Below are 25,171 nucleotides of genomic sequence, written 5' to 3'. Positions count from 1 at the left end.
ATAATTCAACCTGACACCGGAAGAATCCTCACCAGACCCACTCATGAACACGTACAGCCAGCAAATAGACAACTTTATTTTGAAAAGGCAATAGATCACCCTGTTACAAAAAAGAAGAGAACAAGAACAAGGCTACTAGCCTACTTCGCATTAGCCCTCCGCTAATCCTTGCTGTACATACTCCATCACCACAACAGTAACCAATTCATGACCCTGTAGATTCACCAGAGGGCGCACTACATTCCTCTACACGAGATATGGGGGAATAATGACCAGCATTCATTACTATAAGAGATGACTGAGGAGGGGGCATATGACACGGACCACTGGATAATACTGACCCTCATCTGTATCCATGAAAACAGTCACCTCCTAATGACACCACTTACCATGACCCTATAAATAGGATGGCAAATTTTCAAAAAGGGCCATTATACACTGAGACAATAGAAGATGACTTTCTCTTGGAAACTCTGTCTTCTACTCACTGTGCCACACCATATCTTCCCATGCTCCAAGGAATGCTCAGACACACCACAGGCATTTTTAAAGACCTGGTCAGATCTGGAATTATTACTCCTAGGGTTGATAAGAAATATAAACCCTCTCCAGCAGACCCTACATACATTAAAAGTCAACTCATACCAGGCTCTCTAGTGGTGGCCACTACTCGTAATCGGGCAAACTCTCAACCAACTGGTGAAGCTCCCCCACCAGACAAAGAGAGTAAACAAATAGATGCTGCTGGTATAAGGAAGGCAGCACAATCTGCCAACCATTGGATAATTGCCAACTCCATTGGTCACTTGTCACGTTATGATAGGGTACACTGGGATGAAATGGAGGAGATAATACAACACCTCCCAAAAGAACATAAAAAAGAGCATACCAAATTGCATCACATGGAAAACTTATCTCCAATACAAACATAAGATGTGCCCTGGACGCAGCTGACACAGCTGCTAGGGGTGTAAATTCCAGTCGTATGCTAAGTTGACATGCCCCACTAAGGGTATCTGGCTTCAAGCCGGTGGAGAACATCTTTGTGGGCCACAGGTGGATACTCTCTTAGAAAAGATTTTAAAAAAAAGATAAACAGCAAAAGCAATGGGAGCCCTCAAGAAACAATCACAACAGGGCTCCTTTAGCCGCTCCACCTATCGTGAAGGATCTAAAACAACCTTTACTAAGACATCCACCTCTTATAATTAAAAACAAAATCAAGCGTCCTCTCCTAGAGTATACTATTGGGCAGTGCTTTATTAGTAAAATAATATGTGCCAGGGCCCTGACCAGGCGGCCACTGCAGCTTGCACCACCCATTGTCCCATCATCGCTGCCAATGACTGTACCAAAACAACTACTAACCATCTATCTCACCTGCAAGTGCGACCGTTCAGATTATTCCAGGTCCCCAAAGCTAAAGAAATGGCTGGGGAGGCAGGAATTAGCATCTTTCTATGTATATTGTATTCATAAACAACCGTTGTTTTGCCTCATCTGTAAATTAGATGAGTATCATAAGTGTGGTGATGACAATTAACTGCAGGGTGCTGAGCACCAGAAACCACTGGCTCAAATTAAGCACTGTTCTAGGGGATCCCATAAAGGAAACTATCATAGAGGGAGAGGTAGAGGAGGTTTTACCTAACCCTCCACCACCACCAAGCCATGACTTGCCCACCCGATCACACAACATCCGTCGGGGTAAGACTATAGCAGTTTCGTCCCTCTCGGATAAATATCACATCGAATCAATAGGTGTAGTATATTATGCAACATAGTTATTTTCTGGAGCTCACTTCAAAACCACCAAACATTCCACCTGACACCCACAGAATGTCAACAGACCATCAAAAACTACTAAAAGAGGAAGGTCAAGGTTTACTAGGTAAAATAGTGATAGACCTAGTGCATTGCAACAACAGGGCACGGGGGGGGTCTATTCCCTTTACTTCCTTATACCCAAATGCAGGCATTTCTATGCAGCAAAATAGAAATGCTGTTGTTAATTTTTTCACTCAAAGGATATTGATTCACTAAATGCATCACCTCAAAACTTTCTCTGCTACCTGCTTCACTCACAAACTACAGGGTTATCTTTCACGTCTATAAAGATACATCTTACAGCGCTAGCTGCACACCTTCAAAAAAGAGAACAAACGTCAATATTCAGAATTTCCCTAATCAAGGCTTTTCTACAAGGTCTCAAGAATGTCAATCCACCCAGAGCTCCACCCACACTAGTGTGGAATCCTAATAATGTGTTAACAAAGTTAACAGGTCCACCATTTTAAACAATGCGCACATGTCCACTACGATTTATTTTATGGAAACTTGCTTTTCTCATTGCAATTGCTTCAGTTAGAAGAGTGGGAGAGTTTCAAGCATGAACTCTGGGGGAACCATTTTTCCAAATACACCAAGACAGCGTGGTTTTTTAGAACTAATCCTAAATTCATACCAAAAGTAGTCTAATAATTTCACATGACTCTGTCAATTGAATTGCCTGTATTTTCTCCTCAACCAGGCTCTGTGGCAGAAAGAGCATTACACACATTGGATGTTAAAAGCGCACTACTGTATATTGATGGGACACAGTCCTTTCGGAAAACTCAACAACTATTTGTGGCATTCTCCAAACCTCATAAAGGTAAAGCAATTTCCAAATCGGGTATAGCATGGTGGATAGTAAAATGTATCCAAACATGCTATCTTAAAGCCAAACGATCCCTTCCTATACCATCAGAAGCACATTCTACACACAAAACAGGAGCTTCAATGCCATTTCTAGGGAGTTTATAAATAGCTGACATAGTGCAAAGCAGCTACATGGACTACACTGTAAACATTTACAAAAATAACTGTGTAGCTGTTATGGCACGACAAATAAATGTCAGCCAACTATTACTACATTCGTTATTTCAAACAAACGCACCCAGCACAAGTTAGCCACTGTTTCCGAGGAGAACTGCTTTTTAGTCTGTGCTAAGCAGGTGTATCTACAGGCAGATACGCCATCAAATTGGTAAATGTTACTTTCCCTGTAAGTATCTGTTTGTGGCATCTAGTGCTGTAGATTCACATGTGTCCACCTTCTTCCCCGTTGACTTGTGTTGGTTGCATTTATCTACATCATACATTATATTATTTTTAACTGGTCATCTCAATATGATACACTATCCATTCACACCTGCCAAGCGGAAAACAATCTAACAATAGAGTTTAGGATCAAACACATTGCAAGCAAGAGGAGTCACTGTACCTCGTGAGTTAAAAGACTTCTTAGAAGAAAAACAACTTGCACACTTCCGAGCCCAGCACTAGATGGCACACTTTTGCACATATATATATATATATAGATATAGATATAGATATAGATATAGATATATATATATATATATATATATATATATATATATATATATATATATATATATATATATATATATATATATATCGCTGCACAATCCTCCTTACATCCACGGGTAGAGGAAAAAATCGGCTGGCACACTGGTATTCCGATTTTAAAATGTATTCACACCAAACCCCCCTCACCCCAACAGACGCGTTTCGCCTTCACAGGCTTCGTCAGTATATATATATATATATATATATATATATAGATATATATATATAGATATATAGATATATAGATATATAGATATATATCTCATCCTGTGTCATCTTGAAATTCAGCTGTCTGAACTTGGCTAAGTTTGGGTCCCATAAGCCAGGCTAAAAATCTCCTGCGTGGCCGCTATGGACGAGAAGAGTGTACAGTTCAGTAGCTGGAAGCGAGTATCTATTTCCTGAGTGAGGTCCTCGCTATCTTTGGGGTAAACGAGTTAGTTAGTTACAAGGTGCGCAGCCATGTTTGTAATTTTTGCATTTCATCATCAAGAGATGGTCTCACGCCGTAGTGCACCCTGAAACCCCTGGTGCCCCTATACTGTTGCCCCATCATTTTCGTGAAAATAATGGGCTGTTTATTATTTGATCTACTTTGAGGCCTGAAGAGCGTTTTATCACACTGCATTGGTTGTCTTGCTGTTTGCTTTTCCAAGGTGAGGTAAATTTATAGTGCAAACCAAGTTACTTGCTTACCGGGGTACATGGAGCATGAACAGAACAGCTGTCGGATGTCAAATGTGTTCAAACAACAACATTTACATTTTGGCCATTATTGTTTATCAGTAAAACTGAATGCCTGATGCAAATGTGGCCATCATTTCAATGGAAAATGTGCACTTAGTATGTGGCAATACATATCACATCATACTTTTGTCATATATTTGAAAGAATATGCTCCTAAATGACAATGAAACAGATAAGTTTCCCGCATCCATCTCGCGCTGAATGGGCGTGGCTCAATTGCTACCCTTGTATTATGCGCAATGCTTGGATGTTTCACTATCCCTGTGACTTCAGTAATGTAACAGTGGTCGCCGCCCCCCATTCTGAAAATTGTTCCAGCACCACTGCAAGTATGAACAGCAAATCTGCAACTACCCCAGTTTAAAAGGGGGCTTAGATCCAACTGTGTCTTACGTACGGACAGTTGCAATCATCCTGTACAGTAAATTTCATCTGACGTGGCTTGTAAGTCGTGCACATGTGAAAAACATTAATAATCCCTGACTGCTGGTTGAATCATACATCAGGGGTGGTATTACAGCCTGTGTTCCGGGGCACAACCGGTGCATGCGCCCACATTCTCCGCCCCTGGGGTACTTGTGTATTTCAGAATGGTCTGTACATGCTTGCGCATCTCCTTCTGTAATACAGATAGCATTGGCACACATGTAGCACTGGCTCTGTCCTAAAGGGGTATTCCCTCCTTTGACTTGGGGCGTGACCCCATGCAAATAAAGGAAACACTTTTATTATTGATATTGATTCAGACGGGTAGTGCACAGTCACTGTACATTCGGAGGGCACTCCTCTAGAATGGATAAGGAAGTCCCAAGGCCTCCCAGAGACATTCCCCTTCAGGTGGGTGCAGTCCTTCACTGCACCCGCCTGCAGAAGGATATCCTACCCCCACCTCCCTCATTGAAGTGCAGGTCCTGGGATAGTGCAGAATAGAGTAATTATTAGCGATTCCTTTGAGGGATGCCAGAAACAACAATGCATGGGGTTAGACAAAATGTTTGCCGGATTTATGAACACCTTGCACATCAAAGCCTTTTGCAGACATTTAGTAGGTACCAAAATGCGAGGATGTGAAGTGATCATACTGTTTCCGCTCCTGCATAATGCAGCTGTGATCACCTCCAAAATGACTACACACATCACACTGGTAACTGTAAACCCTTCTGAAACTTGAATCGCTAACCAACATAATGCATTTCAGCAGAGTGGAATTATGGGCATGCAATTCTGATCAAGGGTTTACAGTTACCAGTGTGATGTGTGTAGTCATTTTGGAGGTGATCATAGCTGCATTATGCAGGGGCGGAAACGTCTGATGAGCTATGGAGTCCATGTTTTCGCAACACATTGTTGTGTTTTTACCCGTTTGGGCTGCTGTAGCAGATGAAGAAATGCGTTGCAATCCGCAGTGGTACTTTGGAAAGATATGGTCACATGCACAACATTGCAGATAGTGCAGAGCTTCCTCCAAGTTACAAATCTGTTATAACCACTATTGAACAGCTTATGAAACAATGCAAGGTATTGCTTTGTTATTGGTTCTGTCTTTATCACCTGCTAGAGGTTGTATCTGTGGTCTGTTTTACATATATTCACATCTATAAAAAAAATGCTCGTTCCAACTCCTTTCCACTTCTGCCTATATCTGTTGCTCCCTCTTGTCCTTCCTTTTTCCCTTGTATTGCATTCTTATGTTACTCTACATGCTATCACCTCTCATACCTCTCTCTTACCCCTTCCTCTTTTCCCTGTGTTCGCCTCCCTCTCTACCCGTTATTTTCTCCTTTTTCCACTCCTTTCGCTCCCTCTGTCTCATAACTTCTGCATGTACTTTGTGTTCCCTCTTCATCCCTTACCTCATATCAACTTACCTTTGTGATGCTGCTTTGGCTTGCCTGGAAATGATAGGCTGCCTATATTGAACTCTGCCATGCCTTCATTACAGTTTTCTTTTTATTTCTCTGTTGAGTGAAGTTCGGAGAGGCATGTGCCACACACTTAAGTAGCCCATAAAACATGTCCCAGTCCTGCCATTGCAGCCTTAATGTAGTTTTAAACTGCCATTTCGACTTGGCAATATAACCTCTTGCCAAGCCATAATCTCCCCTTTTATTACGTGTAAGTCACCCTAAGGTAGCCCCTGGCCCATAGGGAATGGTGCATTGTAATTAAAATGGTGGTCATGTACTTATAAGTTTTACATGTCCTGGTAGTGAAAAACTCCCAAATTTATTTTTCACTACTGTGAGGCCCACCTCTCCCATAGTATAACATTGGGTTGCCTTATTATATTTAACCCCTTCCATGCTCATGACGAGCTCAGCTCGTCATGAGGCACAGTTGAGCTGTGCTGATGACGAGCTGAGCTCGTCATGAACAATGGGGATCCTGGGAATGCAGCGCAGAAGGAAAATAGCGCTAGCAGCCAAGGTGTTTATAAGTGTTACATTTCGAATGGAAACAGGTAAACATTTCATGTTTGGGATCTGAGAAATTGTAATTAAAAATCCTCTTTAATGTTCAAGTCAGATTTTAAGTTACAATTTAGAAAATGTCACTTTTAGAACGTTGGCATTTTCCTGCCTTAGCTATTTAGTGCCTGCAGCCTGTCTTAGGTCATATTACTGGGTATAGTTGACAGTTGGACTCCTTCCAGACAGCCCATAATAGTGGGATTAGGTGTGCCTGGATGGGCCATTAACTGGCAGGATGGGGCGGAGCTGGGCACAGCCTCACTTGCAACTGAATAGGCTGCACTCTGCCTTCACACAAAGGACTTGCCACCTCTGAATTGTTCATGAAGCCAACTTGGAGCCAGGCCAGGGCAGGGCAGGGCAGCCACGAAACATCAAGCACTTTAAAGGGAATTCTGTAGAAACATTTTTACTTCAAAGAAGTCAAAGTTTATGGTGAGCGACCCTCAGACCAACTCTTCATTTCACTTTCTGGACTTGCAGAAGGACTCAGACTACTGCCTACTGCTGTAGCCTGCTGTGTACTCTACAAGACTGCTTTTCTGCCTGTAGACTGCCCTGCTTCTTGAGCCATGTTTCATCACTGGAACCCAGGACTACCAAAGTCACCCCAAGGGCTTATTGGCTTGGCCGCCTGATCGGAGCCTCTGGGACAGAAAAGTCTCCAACCATCCTTAACCTGCACATGGACCCAGCCTGCGTGAGTCCTAACCCTCAAGTGGTGTCCCTCAATCCATAGACCCTTGGTAGTGGTGCCCAGATAGCCAAAATCTAAAATGTGGAACGTAGACATTTTTTGGCTAAAAACTGCTCTGAGAAACCGGACGAGACCGGGACCAACTTGCTTGCCTAGCTGCCCAAGGTGCAACGCAGGTTAGCCTGACTTTACGGTAGCATTGCTACATTCTCCTCTGCAGCAGAAAGTCCTGCTACGCAGTCCTTCAGCAAAGGTGTATCCGGCCTCCTGGAACTCTTGTCAGCTACAGTCTCATCTCACTGGATATTTTTGGCTTCTAAAATAGAGATTGTCCGAATGTAGAAATCTTCACTGCTACTTTGACCATTAACTCCCCGTCGACTTCTCCTCGTTCACTGCCTGCAGGCTTGTCCCTCTGAACTTTACCTTCTCAACATTTTTCATAGAAATTCTTCTAAGTCCGAAAGATAAGCGCCGACTGGGCCTAATCCATTTCTTGTATCCGACTCGAGCCCTATCGTGGTCGGCCATATGTTTCAACTTTTACCCAGTCTCGCTTAACTAGATGTCGGTGGTTGGTTCTTTGAAGTGCTTGTTTTTACCGCAAACTTTGAAAATTCATACCTCTGGTTCTACTGATAGCATTTTTGTTTTGGTGTCAAATAGTTAATTAAAATTTACTCTATTTTTCTAAATTGGTGTGGGAATTTCCTTGTGTTGTTTTCACATTAATGTGGTTTGTGTGCTTCATAAATACTTTACACATTGCCTTTGAATTAAGCCTGACTGCTTTTGTGCCAAGCTATGAGAAGATTAAGCACAAGTTGATTTAGCAACTTTTGGGGTTCGCCCTGACAGGGAGGTGGCTGTTGCTTGGCCAGGGATCACCCCCTATTGAACCAACAACCCAGTTTTTCACGGTAAACTTTACCTTCTGAAACCTATAATTTTCTGCAGTGTAGCTCCATGCTAAAAGGTAGTCTGATGACTATGTAGCACCATTGCAAAGTATCAACTAGCGACGGACTGTTCTGCTGGTATAGCAGTCTTGGCACATCAGACAGTTGTGGTGCAGCCAGCTGCTTTTTGGTTGATATCACCTTTTGAGCAGCTTTTGTATGGTTTAGTGCAGTTTTGATTGTATGGTGAGCGTAAATCTAACACATGCTTTTATTTATTTAAATATATGTTTCATTATTTATGGGTACAATAATTACAATTCTTTTTTTCCCCACATGCAGTGCTTTAATAGATTGTCTGATCAATCCACTTCAAGAACAGATGGAAGAATGGAAGAAAGTAGTGAACCAGCTGGATAAGGACCATGCAAAAGGTTGGTATTTCACCGAACAATATCGAAACGTTTGGTCATAAGCCTGTATCAAATCTAGAAATAGTGCATATTTTAGGCTGTTGATTGGCAGTGGTTATTGAAACCTGTCTGAAGAATGTGCAGTGCTGGGCATGTTCAGGAAAGAGGAGGTCGAAGATGGGAATGCCAGAAAGTAACTGTGGTCTGTAATGTCATGTCTATTAAATCAGCAGAGCCAATTCATTTTTGCTGTATCAAGCCCGTCTTAGTTTGTTCTAGGACTAGTTTTAGTCTGGTGGTCACACGCCCCAACACAAACACAAACACACACTCCAACAAACACGTGCGTGCGCGCCTACTCGCATGCGCGCACACTCGCATGCGTGCACACACACGCCATCTCTCTTTCTCTTTCTCTCTTTCTCCCTCTCCATCTATCGCTCCCTCTCTTTCTCTCTCGCTTTATTTCTTTCTCTCCCTCTTTCTCCCTCTCTGTCTTCCTCTCCCTCCCTCTTCCTCTTTCCCTTTCTCTCTCCCTCGCTCTCTCTTTCTCTTTCTCGGTCTCTCTCTCTCTCTTTCACACTCTTCTTTCTCTCCTGAGTCACCTGGTGCGCTGTGCCTCCAGAAAAAAACCTTTGTCATTCTGTCGTAGGTCAAATACCAGGTAACTAGTAAATTCTGGGATATAATGGGATTGAAGATTAAAATGTTAACACCTCTCGTATGTTTCATCATATCTTCAACTGCTATTAGGGTGCATTGAGGACATTTTCAAGCCCAACCTGGGACTGCTATGAATTTGCTAGAAATGTGATGGCTTCATCATTTCACAAGTATCTTTTCACTTTTTAATGAGGGATTCATTATTATAAACTGAAATACTCTCCTTTTTATGTGCTCAGCAGCATTCGCTTGTTAGCTTCCAATTCTATTATTCGAACTATATTATTCACATATCATGCAGTCATTACTTTTGAGATGTTGAGGACTAATGAATCAGAGTCTAAAGATAATACCATTCTCAACTAGGCGCGGCAAAAATGCAGGAATTCATAGCATTAACAGTGGTGAGTACCCATATTGCAAATATCTGGAATTTCTTCGATATTTTTTTATCTGGGGTTGATGCACTAAACATCTAGAATGGCACCATAAAATTCAATAAATAGCTTTAACGCAACACTAGAAATAAATCTGTGAACTTCATTCTTTAGAGGACAAAGCTGACACCCTAACCTGAGAGCGAGAAAAAACCAGCTTTTGAACAAAGCCAGTAGGTTCAGAAATTCTGTCTGGAATTTTACAAATATCTTCATAAATAGTAACATAGTAGTAAGATTATAAGTGTACAAGCTTTTCAAGGCCTCTCTCTTACAAGGGACAGGGACTCTATGCATGCCCTGTTACTTTCACAAAGATTTCACCACCAAAATAAAAAGAAGGGGAAAAAAAGAAAACATGTAGCAACCGATATGCGTGCAATGCAAACTTTAATTTAGTACAGTATTTGTCCTTCTTAGCAAGTTGTGTACCCAGAACAGTTAAAATGTTTTTTAGTCTTAGTGCCCATCACAGGCAAATATGATTCTTATTAGTGGAAAGAATGGTACTATTGGCTTTGAATTACTTTTTAAAAATATATTTTTATTTGTAACTTTTCTATGAAATGTGCAATACTTTTTTAGGTCTCGCCTAGACGAAAGCAAAGCGAAGCTTTGCTGTCTAGGGCGAGACAACTTATATAGTTACTTTTGGGGGAATGTGGACAGCAAAGTGCCACGCGCTTTTTCTTGCCAAGATTGTACCTCGTGAGCGCGCACGTCCCCGTGCCTCATATTCCCATGCGCAAAGAAAGCCTCACTCACGCATGCGCACATACACACACTGCATACACACACGCACCCCCCCTTAAACAGACACACGCGCACACACAGACAGACAGACGCATGCACGCACAGACACACTCAAACAGACACACGCACGTACACCCCACCCCCACTCACCCCTCCTCTCCCTCAACACACTCACCGGTTCTGGCGGTGCTCAGCGGCGGTTCTGCCTCTCGGGCGGCGGTAGCGCTTTGTGGGGCTCTCTCACCACATGAGAGCCCCGCCTTCCCCATGCGCCCGGCCGCTCTTCACCCGGTCCCCCATCTCGGGACCGGGACTCAATCAGGAGCCTTCGTGGTTCCTCGGGCAGTCGTTTCTCTCTCTCTCTCTCTCTCTCGCCGCGATGGGGCTGGACTTCCGGTTGGGGCCGCAATAGGATTGGCCGGCTGCCTAACCGCTTCCGGGTCGTCGCAGGCAGCGCGGCGGCCCGGCGGGGACTTAAACAAACTCCTGGGCTGCGGTGGTGAGTTAAAGGCACACGAGGGGTGGGCACCCTCCCTTATTTAAATATACCGCGAGGAAGGCACTCGCTTACCATGCATACGTCTTATGAAGACGGGCGCCATGCTATGTTTCACCTTGGTGCCTGTATTTGCAGGCGGGTGCAGTGATTCACCTTTCCATGCATGCATGATGCATGTTTATTTAAACACAGGGCACTTAGACTTTACTATGGCAGCTGCCGCTTTGGTTTCCTTCTCCATGGCGCACGGGCGGCTCTGCGCGTGAACTGTTACTGGAGACTGGTCCGACCTGGTCTATTGCCCCGCACAGTGTCTGCTCCACTGCTGAGACCAAGAACTCCAGCAGTTTCCTGTTTGCAACTTGAAGAACAGCGAGGGTATGTTTTTAAGTTTCTCGCTGTTTCTTCTCTCATGCCAGTTACTTTTTAGGAAACTGTATATTAATTTAACAAGTGTAGCTCAGCCATAGACAAAGGCGCATTACACTTTAACCATACTTAAAAAGCACATTTTTCATGAGTACTCTTTAAATGTGCAACATGAGTCAAAGAAAGCTTCCTTTCTGCAACATATGCCATAAGTCGTTTCGAAATAGTTCCATCTGGTTAGTTGTGTTGCCATTGTTTCAGCTGCAGAGTTAACTCAGTACTTGAGTGCATGCACAGGGGTCGGTGTACATGCATAAGGGACTGGTATGAAAATGATGATCCATAAACTGCAATAGGTACTTTTGCAGGGGAGCCATCGGTCAGGAAGCCATTTAATAAAGGCTATTGGTTATATTTATGCAAAATACATCTCCAACAGCACACCAATTTTTACATTTCATTTTAGCGCACTATAATGATACAGTGTAGAGGGTGTCCCCTTTTTTTTATTTTGGCGATGTTTACTACCCTGTAAAAGGCAATTCGCCCCCAACTGGACAAATACCTCTTTGCAGCATTCTCAGGATCAGCACAGGTGGCTAACATGACAGTACTTACATTTGCACAATGACGTGCCGCACCCAGATGTCAGCAGACAAATACTGGTGGGTGTCACTTTGTTTGAGTTTAGGGACACAAGTCCTTAAGCACATGCCCTTGACTTGAAAAAGTTGACTGAGCAACAACTCACATTTAAGATGGAAGTAGTGCCACTAGTTTCATTCGGCAGTCTCTGCCATGATAAAATCAAAAAGTGTCAGAAACTAGACCAGTTACAAAAGAAAAAAGCATTTGCAATGCAATAGATCTCGCATTTTCGAAACTTTGACCTATTGGTATTGTAAATGACAATCCCTTTTATTATTGCAGGTTTTTAAACACATAAATAAAAGGCATTGTCATTTACAATGCCAATAGCTCAAAATCTCACAAATGCGAGACCTATTGCATTGCAAATGCTTGTTTTATAAATTTATTAAGCGCACGTACACCAACGGCTTCTTGGCGCTTTGGATGACAGAAAAGAAACTGCTGATTGGTAACCTAAACAGAAAACCAACTAATAGAGGACTCCGGGAAAATAACCAAATTCTCAGAGCCTTTCTAAAGTAGGAATGGATGGGAATAGAGCTATAGACAACTAGTTCAAGGCTTGAGAAAATAACCAAGTTTTCAAAGCCTTTCTAAAGTTGAGGTAAGAGGGAATAAAACGGAGGTCAGGGGGCAAAGAATTCCAAAAGAGGGGAGCTTGAAAAGAAAATCTCAGTCCACCCAGTCTTTTCCGTTTAAACGGATATGACGATAAGAGATTAGAGCTCGAAGAGCGAAGGACTCGAGGTGGAATGTATCGATCAAGACGACAAGAGATGAAAGCCGGACCTTGTTGAGCAAGTGCTTGGTGAGTAAGGCAACCCAGCTTGAAGAGACAGCGCTGGATCATAGGGAGCCAGTGCAAGCTCTTCAGGAGGGGCCTCGCTGAACTTGTCCTGGGCTGGCGAAAAACCAGCCTGGCCGCTTGGTTCTGGATCAGCTGGAGCTGGCGGGATTGATAGAGGGGAATCCCCGCGTAGAGCGCATTTCCGTAGTCAATACGGGACATGACCAGCCCAAGCATGGTCTGAACCAGGGCCTCATGGGTGAGGAACCTGCTGATCTTCCTAATGCGGCGGAGATGGAAAAAGCAGGCTGAAAGCACCGATTTAATTTGTGGTTTTATAGTCAGGTCCTCACTGATGGTAACTCCAAGACTCTTGACTGAGCTCGCCGGGCGTGGAGCACTGCCCAGCGAAAGCGGCCAAAAGCTGGAACTCCAAGGATTGGCCGGAGGCCTAGTCAATACAATCTCGGTCTTTCCAGGGTTCAGCTTGAGTTGGTTTGCATTCATCCAATTACCAATGAACAACATGGTAGATTGGAATCTTTCAATAGAGGTAGGGGAAGAATCAATATCAAAGATGAGCTGGAGGTCGTCTGCGTAATTGAAGACGACCCCTGGTAGCTCTCGCAACTTAGAAATAAGGGGGGGAAATATAAAGATTAAATAATAACGGGGAAAGAGGAACCCTGTGGGACCCCACAAGTCATATTTTTAGGTTCAGATGTAAACTGACCGAGGCGAACCCCTTGCTCACGATCCTTTAGAAAGGAGGTGAGCCAACTCAGCGAGGTGCCCCTGATGCCGGCGCTCTCGACCCGTTGAAGAAGGATGGTATGGTCAACGGTGTCGAAAGCAGCCGACAAATCAAGGAGCACCAAAGCTTGAGAGATGTTATTGTCCGCCCCCTTTCTCAGTTTGTCATGAACTGCCACCATTACGGCTTCAGTGGAATGACGTGGTCTAAAACCAGCCTGATGTTGATCAAGGAACTGAGAATTTTCTACGAAGGAACCAAGACAGCCCGTTACATAGGCTTCCAAAAGTTTACCCAAGAAAGGGAGCAAAGATATTGGGCGAAAATTACTCAAAACCTGAGGGTCTGCCCACGGTTTTTTAAGGATAGGTGAAACAACAGCAGATTTAAAGGCATTAGGAACCATCCCTAATGCAAGGGAATTATTAAGGAGTGAGAGGGGAACCTCAGGGAGGCTAAAAAAGATTTCACGGGCACCAAGTCGACTTTCCCATGCACACATTAGGGCCAACCTCCCCCAGCATATATATTTAATGAGACTCAGCCAACACAAATACTGGCACAATGATGTTCCATCTCACCCCACCCCTCGACAGCACCCTCCCCGCGGTTGCATGGATCCCATTATGCATTCTAACAGATTACATTAGTTAATTATTCCTTTTCTCTTGCCCCTTGATCCTGGACTCTCTCTACTATTTCCATACCATGGGCTAATTGGTTCATCAGATCTGCCCAGTCTCTGAGGTCCTCTTCATCCTCATCAGTTTGAACCAGTTTAAGGCACAGTTCTTATGCCAGGGCCAATTCCAGCATATCCCTGAGCCATTTGTGTACTGTGGAGCCAGTATTGGATACCCAGCATATCGCTATACAGTGTTTGGCAAGTTGGATACCCAGTTTTGGAAATCTATACTACATATTGCTCTGTTTGGTTTTGGGTATCATGGCAAGTAGGCAGTGCCTGTCCGACAATTTGATGCGTCCCTACCACCTCCTCCCAATATCCCATCACTGCTCTTCATGCCCATGTCATATGGAGAGATGTGGTGCCATGTTTACATTAGGGACATGTCAACGGCGTACTGTGATATACTGTGTGTAGCCTGTACGGCGTCAATTAGTTCCCATGAAGATCGTGGGTGGAAGTGTGGGATTTTAATCCTGGAGTTGCTGGTTATCTCTTGGATTTGGATATATGACTGCATCCATTCAGCATCTGTCAAGGGAATCTGCAGATCCCTATCCCAGGCTTGCCATACTGAAATTAGGATTGGCGGATGATCTGTCACCGGTGCCTGATAAAAGCGGGACACTAGTCTTCGCCCCTGCTCCAGCAGCACCTCCAGCTTTTGCGATACCTGTGGTTCCTCAAGGAAACCCACCCATAACTCCCTAGCAGTGCGTGGCAATTTAGCAAATTGAAGAAACTGCTCTGCAGTGGCCCCAAAATTCTCTCTGGCCTCCTCAAATGTCAGAAAATTCTCTGTGGGATAGAGGTCTCCCACAAAGGTGCATCTTCTCTCCCTCTACATGCCCAGCATCATGACCTCTCGTATTTGGTGGAACAGTGGAAACCAATCCAAAGGAAGGGATCTACTAAAAGGTGGGCACTTCTGCACCTATCATACCACCCCATACCACCCGCTCCCAGACCACCACCACCACCTGCTTGACCACCTCGAGGACATTGTCAGGCTGTCTTCGACCCTGCATCAGGTAGCTAGTGTACCCTTCTCAATGGCCCCCTCCGCCCCCCAAAGGCGGGTCTCTCAGTTCGGTTCCTAGTACACCATATTGCCGCATGCTGTAGTTGCGATGCCATATGGTGAAGTTCTATGTCCGGCAGGCCAAGGCCGCCTGTCTCTCTGCTAAGTGTTAATACCTCCTGCTGGACTCTAGTCCTCTCTCCAGCCCAAACTAGGGAGTCAAAGAGACGTCCAACTGACTGTAGGTTGTCCCCTGGGTGTTTTGTAGTGAGTAAAGACATCTAGATGGCAAGACCATTTTTGCTAGCGCCAACGACCCTTATCAAGAGGGAGAGTGTATTCCAAAAGGCCATGGATGTCCACATATTTGAATTACTTTAATCTGAAGACATAGCTTCAACAAAGATTACTTAAAAATGAAGAAAGGATAAGAATGGAAAGTAAACAGCATTGGAAAAGCAAAGTATTGACCTATCCGCCCTGACACTTAAGTGCGCTTCTTTTTATAACATTTGCACGTTATTAGGTAAAATGGCATCCCTTACAGTGCAAGAAAGCAAATGGCAGAAGTGGGCAGATCCATTGCTCCTGGCTGTAGGCCGTGGTATGTGAAAGCAACAAGTAAAATGTCAAAGACAGTTGAACCGGCCAACGCATGAATAGGGCTGACTTAAAGCCCCTCCATGTATATGTACATATATTTATATTTATTTATTTTTTGGACTGGCGATAGCTAAGACCTTTTGAGTTTACTAAAATAATATGACATACTTGCTACTAGGGGCTTTCAGTTATCCTTCATCTATTGGTCTGTCATTTACATTTTTCTAACGCTTAATCCAACATACAGGATGGGGTGTTGGGTCAGCCTACTTCAACCATTGCTGACCACTCGCAAAGTAGATCCTTTTAGTGCTCCAGACTACTATGGCAATGTGTGCTTTTTGAGACCAACAATTTTTTTTTGTTTATTCATTTTTTTAAATATTATGTTTTCTTTTTTAAATTGGTGAGGGCCCAGCTGCTTGCACAACAGTAAAGTTTTACACACACCATGACAAAACACAAACAGCTGTCGGACTACGTCAGACCTATTGGCTTTGGCAGTGCTTGTTTCTTTATGATTTGTTTATCGCATGAGTCTTGGGAGACAGCTTAGTGTCTCTAAGCCAGAACGAAATCCCTCTCTTTGTACACATATAAAGATATATGTTTTTAAAATTGTTATTATTATTGCATGGGTATTGCTAGACTGCTAAAGCTCTCTATGGGCTAGAGCTAAAAGCTTTTCATACACATGGGATTCAAACACTTGTACTTCTTTTTAAAAACTGTAGTCTGTTTTTGCTTTTGTTTCAGGAGCTAAATACAACTGAAAAGACATAGCATTGACCTTTATTCGGAATGAAACAAAATAGGTCAGAAGACTAAAGCAGAATTTTTTTTTTTGACAGACATGTCATCATTGGTCATCACACCCTCCCCGTTTCCCCCCCCCCCCCCCCCACCCACCGAGCATCTCCATTAAAAGCAATACACTCCCATCCAGCTCAAGTAGCCCCAGCAGAGTTCGTCCCGGGTCCAAGTCTATGTTGACATAGCATCTGTCATCGAATTCCCTCCTGTACCAGCATGAGTACCTTCTCATTTGTCCAGATTCAGAGTCCTCCATCTAGACCATGGTATCTGTGCCATTTGCCCCACACTCTGCCAAATTTCTTAGGACATCCCCGTGCCTTATACGTGACCCTTTCCGCTGCCATGTATAAATCCAGACCTCTCCTCCACTCCTCCAGCTGTGGCAGTGTAGCCACCCCCCATTTCCTAGCCACATCACTCTTAGCTACTACCAATGCCAGGACTAAGAAAATCAATAAAGGGGTGAGCAAGATCCACGTCGTTAGTCATCCCCAGTAAGACCGTCTTAGGGTCCAACGGCGGGGCGGTCTCCAGCACCTCCCCCAGTTCTCTCAAGACCTCAGCCCAGTAAGTCTGAATCACCGTGCAGGACTAAATGGTGTGATAGAAATCCCCCCGCCCGGTCACATCGTAGGCAGCTCGAGTCTCCAGCCCTTCCCATATTGTGTAGATATACCCTGTCAAAGTAGGACCTGTGAAGGATATTGCATTGGATAAGCCGCAGACTGGATTTAATGGCTACCTCTCTCGGATGCATCAGCACTGTATCCGAATCCACTGTATCCAATTCCCCCACATCACACTCCCATTTTCTTTTAAGGTTGACCAGACCATCTGATATGGTATTCATCACCGTTCTGTGTTAGAGACACTGCCCTGCCCGGAATTTGTTCCTGTATTAGGCGGCCCTCTAGAGGTGCATATTCGGATAGCGTTCCTGCCGATATCCCTTCTGCCCGCCAGGCATGCCTCAGCTGTGCATATTGAAAATATTGCGTGTGGTGTAGCCCAAATTCCGACCTCAGTGTTTGAAATGACTTCTGCTTCCCTTTCTTGATCACGTCGCCCAATGTCGATATCCCTATGTCATCACATCTCTGGAACATGTACGAGTTGCCATATTATGTCTTTCAAGTGCGTAGGTGGGGTGTGTAGGTGGGGTGCGTAGCGGGGGCGTGTAGCCAGTCATTGATAGGCACCAAGAGTTCAGCCCAGTAGTAGGGTTCAATGTTAGGGAGGGAGATCCCGCCACTGTATTGATGTCTGTGCAAGGTCATCAACGCCACCCGTGGCTGTTTACCCAACCACAGAAAATACTAAAGCAGAATTGATGCTTAGGGACAATAGAAAACAAACATCTAGGGACAAATATGTGAACGACACTCTTGAAGTTACTAAAGGACACCTTTTTTTGTGATGTGCAATAGTGACTGTGCAGAACAAGCATTTGCAATGCAATATATTTAGTATTTGTAAGAGTTAGAGCTATTGGCGTTGTAAATACCTAAGTGCTCATTTTCAGTCGCAACAGGGCTCAAAGTGGACAAGAAACAAACTAAATCTCTACCCTAGACTTTGACAAACTAAACAATGGGTTAAGCAAACTTCGATAAGAAAAACGTTAGCATACACGATTTTAGCCCAAAAAAAAGACAGTAGATGAGTCTCTTACTGAGTTAGTGCCAGAGATGCATTGGCCTTGGGTCCCATTTATATCTTCCAAAGTGCGCAAAAGTAATAAAGATGGGCTACAAGCAACATCAACATGTACATCTCTGTAAAGGGCAAATAACCTGTGTGGGGAATAAAAGCACACGACAAGGAACCATAACCTACCTCATGGCACACTGGGTAGGTGGGAAGCTCCTGTACTCCAAAGGGACATTAGATAATAAAAACATCTGTTAGCTTTTTAGTCTTGCTATGTGGACGTGTGAGAGGTGACGGAGCCCGCAGCCATGCTGTAATTCCCCAAAACAAGATGAAACATATGACTGTGATGCTGCAGCGCACTGTGCGCTGCTCCTTCTCAGCATCCGTATTTACCAAAGACCTATTAATAAAAAATCGAAAGGTATGACCGACTGGCTGCGACCTACGGGAAATAAGATACTGGCACCGAGGACACAGTGTGAGCAGGACTCCGGCAGTGTTGTTAACCCTGATCAGTCCGAATCAATAACAGTAATGCAGTGGGAGGAGAAGAGAGAGCTGCACCTGCTCAGCTGCTGCCAGCTGTGCAAAAATAACTATTGATGGACAGAATGCAGAACAATGTCATACATTCACCCCAATACAGAGATCTGGGCCTAAATCCATCGTTTTTTTGCTCACCATGCCATTCCAGTTTGGACCTAGCCATATGCAAATCAGTCTTGACCCTGCACCCAATGGGAACAGTCCAGCCCGAAATGCCAGGACAGGTCCTCCCTGGACTGGAAACAAGCATCCTAGGACCGGTTTCGGGGTTTCACCCCTCTTCAGCCAGGATAGCTTGCGCTCAGTGGCATGGAGAGCACGGGACCCACGTCTGAGCATACCCGTTTCACTCGGGGTGACAAATGAAAAAGAACTATTGATGGACAGAATGCAGAACAATGTCATACATTCACCCCAATACAGAGATCTGGGCCTAAATCCATCGTTTTTTTGCTCACCATGCCATTCCAGTTTGGACCCAGCCATATGCAAATCAGTCTTGACCCTGCACCCAATGGGAACAGCCCAGCCAAACTTCCAGACCAGGTCCTCCCTCTACTGGAACAAAGCATCGTGAGGCACAGGGTCAGACTGATTTGCATATGGCCATATCTGAACTGGGGTGGTGGAGTGAGCTAAAGAATGATGATGGATTAAACCAAATCAGTTGACTTGGGGGTGAGTGTTTGATTTGCTCAATCACTCCGTCCATCATCCCCTTTGGTATCTCTTTGTTCGCCCTAAGTTGGCAGGGTATGCTCAGACGTGGGTCCCTTGCTCACTTTGCCACAGGATTCAAGCTAGCCTGGCTGATGACTGCTGATCAGCCAGAAACCGGTCCCAGGATGCTTGTTTCCAGTCCAGGGAAGACATGGCTTGGCAGTTCGAGCTGGACTGTTCCCGTGAGGCACAGGGTCAGACTGATTTGCATATGGCCATGTCTGAACTGGGGTGGTGGAGTGAGCTAAAGAATGATGATGGATTAAACCCAGATCAGTTGACTGGGGGTGAGTGTTTGATTTGCTTAATCGCTCCGTCCATCATCCCCTTTGGTATAGCTGTGTGTAGGCAGATCTCCAAGCCAAAACAAGACTCACCTCCATTGAAAAGAAGTGAGAAGCAAGTGCACGCATACCAAAAGAAGTCCAAGACATCCCCCACCTCACAAAAAAACAAGAAAGGAAAGCATACAGCGATGTTAAAAAATAAAGGCCCATGGTGAGCGCTGCTTGATGCGGTCGTAGGTGGGAAGCCTTGCTCTTGAGGCAAGGCAAGAAAAAAAAAAAGCATGCAGGCGCTGTAAATAAATAAAGACGCACAGCAAGCACTGCTTGATGATGTGTTGGAGGTGGGTGGGGTCTGCTTTTGAGGCACGGCAAGAAAAAAAAGCATATTGGTGCTGTTTATAAATAAAGGCGCACGTAAGCACTGCTCGAGGACAGCAGAGGACCAGCGCTGCTCAAGGACAGCTAAAGAAAGAAATAGTGCATAGAAGAGTTAAAAAAACATTCATCTTGAGAGCCCAAACATGCAGCTTGAGATTCCATGTAACGGGGCCAGTCTGTATGGAAGGTTACAATATTTTAAAAGGAGGGACTAGTAAGCTGTTTCGCCAATGAAAAGCCCAAGGACAGTAAGAGGAGCCAATAGAAAAATTGGGAGAGGCTTAGAAAAGATTGGAGGTGCTTCAAGCCCATATCCTGAACACAGCATGTCTCGAAGAGACTGCGCAACCACTCCCTAGGCGAGACCTAACAACATTCACTCATGTTGCTTGCTGAGCGTCTGTGACCCAAAAACAACAAGTATCAATAGTGACAGAAAAAGCTGATTAAAAAAGCAAGACAGACAATTTTCTGAATAGTGTCTGTGTGGAATGAGATTGTCCTACATGAATGGCATGTAGCCGCCAGCTGGATCTGGGTGTGATTGTAAAGCCACAATGTTGTCCCATGCAAAGTATTGCAGGTGAAGAAGCTAGGACTCTTGTGACCCGGGCCAGCTTGGCAGCTCTGTGAATGTAACTTGTCTTTGTAGAGGTGTATTCGTTCACATATTCCATTACATGACTTTTAAGCCTTGGTAGGGGATTAGAATTTAAAATTTTACACCCTAAAAATATAATATTTTTGCATTGTCCACACTTTACCCTGATTGGTGGAGAGGCACGGGGATAAGTGCGCATGGGATTTGTAGTCCAGTTTGGTCCGCTCGACAGGTGACGCAACGCATGGCAAGTGAAAGCACATAATACATGGAATTGTAACGTTTCCACATTCACCAAAATGCTCTGATTTGATATTTGAAAATTTTAATTTGCAAACTTAATATAACGAGCCCTAAGTCACTTCAAGTTGTGCTTCGAATTTGAATATTTGGTCTCATTGTCTTTAGTTTGCTGTTACCAGTAATCATCCATCCTTCGTGTGTAAACCGCAACCCTAAGTCACCTGAGGTATTTTATCATGTCCTAATACATTTTTTTTAACATTTTAGAATACAAAAAAGCTCGACAAGAGATTAAAAAGAAATCATCTGATACACTGAAGCTACAGAAGAAGGCAAAGAAAGGTAACATTTGAAGCTAAGTGCTTTTTAAAGTCAACTTTATATTATTGGTGTTTATTTGATTCTGGGCCTTATTTTCTATTCTGTAACGTGTGAATGGCGTTCAAAAAATGAAAAGCATGGGCTTGAGCCGCCTGCTTACCCTGGCCCATCTTCATCTCACACTGGTTTCTGGACAGAGTTCTTCCTTGGCACAGACAGAGTTGACTGCCTCAGTAGTCTCTATGGTTAGCATGGACCCCACAGCTCATTATAATAGTGTGTTTTTAATGCCACCAATTGTAACCCTTCCAAAATGCTCTATTTCCACGACACAGATTCTCCTTTCTTCGCTTCCTACCTTTGAATTAAAACTATCTGGGCTCGCCTGTCACGCTTTATCCACACTCTTTCCATCAACTTGTAGTTCAGGTTCTTTTCCCTGTCCTCTAATGCCGTCATGTAACCAACCTATGCAGTCACCGTCCCTAAACTTTTGCTATATATTTCCTGATTCCTCTTTCATAGCATAAGATGTACTAAGAAGATGGAAATGTGTCACGACTGCTGAGAGCTAATGGTTTTGTTGTAGAGCCAAGATCAGGACATATTTTACAGGCTGTCCACCATGCAATGGAAATGTACTGCAAAACCAACTATGATGAATACAGTGGACGAAAATGCAAGATTACAATGAGTATGACAGATAGTGTTGTAAATACTTCTGTCGTGCTATGAAGAACCTGTCCAAAGTCTCCACATTTAGCCAATTAGGCATCACATGTCAATACTTCAACTTTGAAACATCTTCTCGAAACAATAGCAAAGAAAGCCGAAGCGTTTGTGGATGCCTACAGCATTTTTCAAAGAAATCTTCTGGAGAAAAATGCCCCTGCTTAACTGAGCCTTCCTCCGTTTATTTCTTTAAATCCAGGATCCAAACTTTAAAATGTTATATAGGTTGGAGTCTTCTGGGAATTTGATCTGGTCAGTGATCAGCATGTTAGCAGAATTGGTTAAAAATAACTGGTGAATGACTTCTGTCCGAGACCAAGAGCAATAATGGCTCAAAGACGTTTCTGTTAATGTTCAGATCCAAGGAAGATGTATTGGTAAAGCTAGCAGGGAAAGTGTTTTTTCAGAAAATAGGAAATGTACTGATTGGAGGACTTGCACCCAGCAGCACATTAGGCATAGGTCTCTGATCCTCAAAAATAATGCTGAAATTCTGGAAGACAAATTGGGAATATGTTATGACTTCACTCAAGGTCAATCCAATCTACAGTATCCCATCATGAAATAATGCTGGGATAACACATCTGGCTCAGTATATAATCATGGAGAGCAAGGGATGATCAAATACAACAGTAAATCGGGCCAAGAGTGTGTCTGCAGAAACACGAGGGTTGTGTTTGAAGACCCTACTGGATTGTATTTGTGGGAGTTGTATTTGCAGATGTGTTTACAGACAACATGTTTACAGACTGGTGCTGTATGCACAGCAATGTGGGTTGCATTGGCAGAGTTTTTTAGGGTACATTGGCAGAGTAGCATAGAATGTACTTGCCCATCTGTTTCCTTACAAAACTGTTTGAAGTGCCAAGGGTGGTAGGTGTATGTAGCTTGGTCAGATCTGTGGGTGTTTTGCTTGTTGAATGGTGGGTTGTGTCCTTGTGGAATGGTTCGACATTCTTGTTATGCAGGGAGGGATTTGTGGGGTGATATTCCTGGGTATGTGAAACTGTTCAATTGTTGTCTGGTGTGCCAGGTGTGCATTGGTTGCACCAGTTTCCAGCAGGATGTGTTTAGGCTTGCCGTACAATTTTAGAATAGCTGAAATCTGATGTTGAGCTCAGTGTCTTGTAGTTCTACTTTAGTTCAGATGTATGTCATACGTTTTGGGGCTGTTTGGCAGCTACATCAGTGCCTTTCACAGAGCAATCGTTTGCTAAAGGGCCAGTTCTTGTTGCAGCGTCTGTGAATGTGCCCTGTCAGACTAGATCCAAAGTGGAGCCTGCGAAGGCTCTATGATCGAGATGGAAAAGGAAGCAAATGAATGCGCTGTCCGTGTTTCTCATCTTTAAAAGATCTTGGGGTGACAGGGTGTAACGACATACCCTGCTGTGAAATAATGCTTTTATCGACTTTCTTTTAACCAACTACTCTCTAGATGCAGTTATTTTTATAGATGCTGCACTTTCTCCTTCTGAAAAGTGAAACTCACTCATCTATACTCACCCTAACCCAATTATTCAGGGATACTCCATTACCCTCTTGACTGCTGTTTCGTAGCAACAGTTTTTTTGTTTGTTTATATAGTGCTTAATTTCACATTTTTAAAGTTTTTGTAAGTGCTGTAAAAAAACTTCCAAGCCCCCGCTTTATTCTATACGGGGGTTAACATCACTGTCCATCTAAACCCGAAACTCATCTGTCTGGCAGCGATATCGTCAAGTCAATAATACTTTTATTTGATTTCGTTAAAAATCATAAAAGACTGTAAAAGCAAGTTATACATAATGATTAAAAAGTGATAGTTGGAGAAGTGCAAAAGATAAAAACATTGTGTCGTCATTAGTCAGTCCTCATCAGCAGTAGAAATAGGAAATATTAACTTTATAGTATGTACAATTTAAAAGTGCTAGAATATTAATTGAGGAGAGGTCAGAGAATTGTGCAGGAGCCGGTGAGAAGGGACCAGTCAGTATCATTTGAGGCACTCAAGCTGATTCTTGTGTATTATCTAGTTCTTTGGCTGCCATTTCCCAAAACATAATGGCTTTGCAGGACAGTTGGATTGACGAACCTCCAAGGCATTCAATGACCGCTGCTCTGCATGTCCTTAACTAATTTTTCCTGAAAATCATGCGAAGCACAGTTTTTCGAATTTCTAGAAGCGAAAGGCAGATGCATAGGAGGTGTAGTAATGTCTCTTCTCCCTGTCCACACAGTCGACATTCTTTCATCGGCCATGCTACGTTCCATTTCCGGGTGAAGTCCTTCGTGGGGAAGTGTCCCAACCGTAGCATCGTCAGACAATTGTTTTTGTGCTGTGCGAAGTGTTCTGACAGATATTGTTGTGGTTTCAGCATCTGATAAGATTGAATCACTGCACATGCGTGTTTTTTTTTGTGTTTTTTTTTGCAAAGGCAGTTTTGTCCGTTAACAGAGAAATTTGTTTGGTTGCAGTGTTCACAACATTTTTTTAACATGGAGTAGGAAGTGATTGTGTGCCAGGCCTCCTCAAGGTGTAGGTCTGCAAGTGACTTTTTAGGTCGAGCAGACCTACGCTCAATGCGTGAGCATTGAGGGTGTCTGCTTCAGACCTATTGTGGCCCGTTATTGGGAATGTGGACACCAATCTGACACGAGCGTAATTCCTTCGCAGTTTTCACCGCGGGAGCGCGCGTCTGCCCCGCGCATGCGCAGAGTACCCGCGCATGCGCAGAGTAACTCACAGCCCTTGCTCACACAGACGCAGGCAGGCAGCCCCCACCCCTCTGCATGCACGCACGCACACACAGGCGAGCGCATGCACACGCAGGCACACACATACAGGCACACAGACACTCGCTCACACACACACACACACACCCTCCCCCACAGTCACACGCACCCACGCACACACACATACAAAGCCCGCCCCCCCCCCCGCACTCGCGCGCATGCTCCCCCCCCCCCCCCCCCCGCACTCGCGCGCGCACATGCTTCTCCCCTGCTCAGCAACCCACTCACCGGCTTCCTTC

General features: G+C 44.1%; 1 protein-coding gene across 4 annotated transcripts in view; it reads left to right on the top strand.

Moving 5' to 3' along the window:
- Positions 1 to 25,171, top strand: part of MTSS1 (MTSS I-BAR domain containing 1) — a 534,479-nt gene that overhangs the window by 386,813 nt on the left and 122,495 nt on the right. For all 4 annotated transcript variants that reach the window (XM_086966201.1, XM_086966203.1, XM_086966202.1 and 1 more), the window contains exons 5-6: positions 8,568 to 8,659; positions 21,375 to 21,449. In XM_086966201.1, coding sequence (XP_086822327.1) covers positions 8,568 to 8,659; positions 21,375 to 21,449 — 167 coding nt within the window. The remainder of the gene's footprint in view (positions 1 to 8,567; positions 8,660 to 21,374; positions 21,450 to 25,171) is intronic.

The sequence above is a fragment of the Lissotriton vulgaris genome, chromosome 4_1 (genome assembly GCF_964263255.1).
Source record: "Lissotriton vulgaris chromosome 4_1, aLisVul1.2, whole genome shotgun sequence".
NCBI classification, from domain to species: Eukaryota; Metazoa; Chordata; class Amphibia; order Caudata; family Salamandridae; genus Lissotriton; species Lissotriton vulgaris.
The sequence above is the reverse complement of the archived record's forward strand: the minus strand, read 5'-3'. Positions and strand labels throughout refer to the sequence as shown.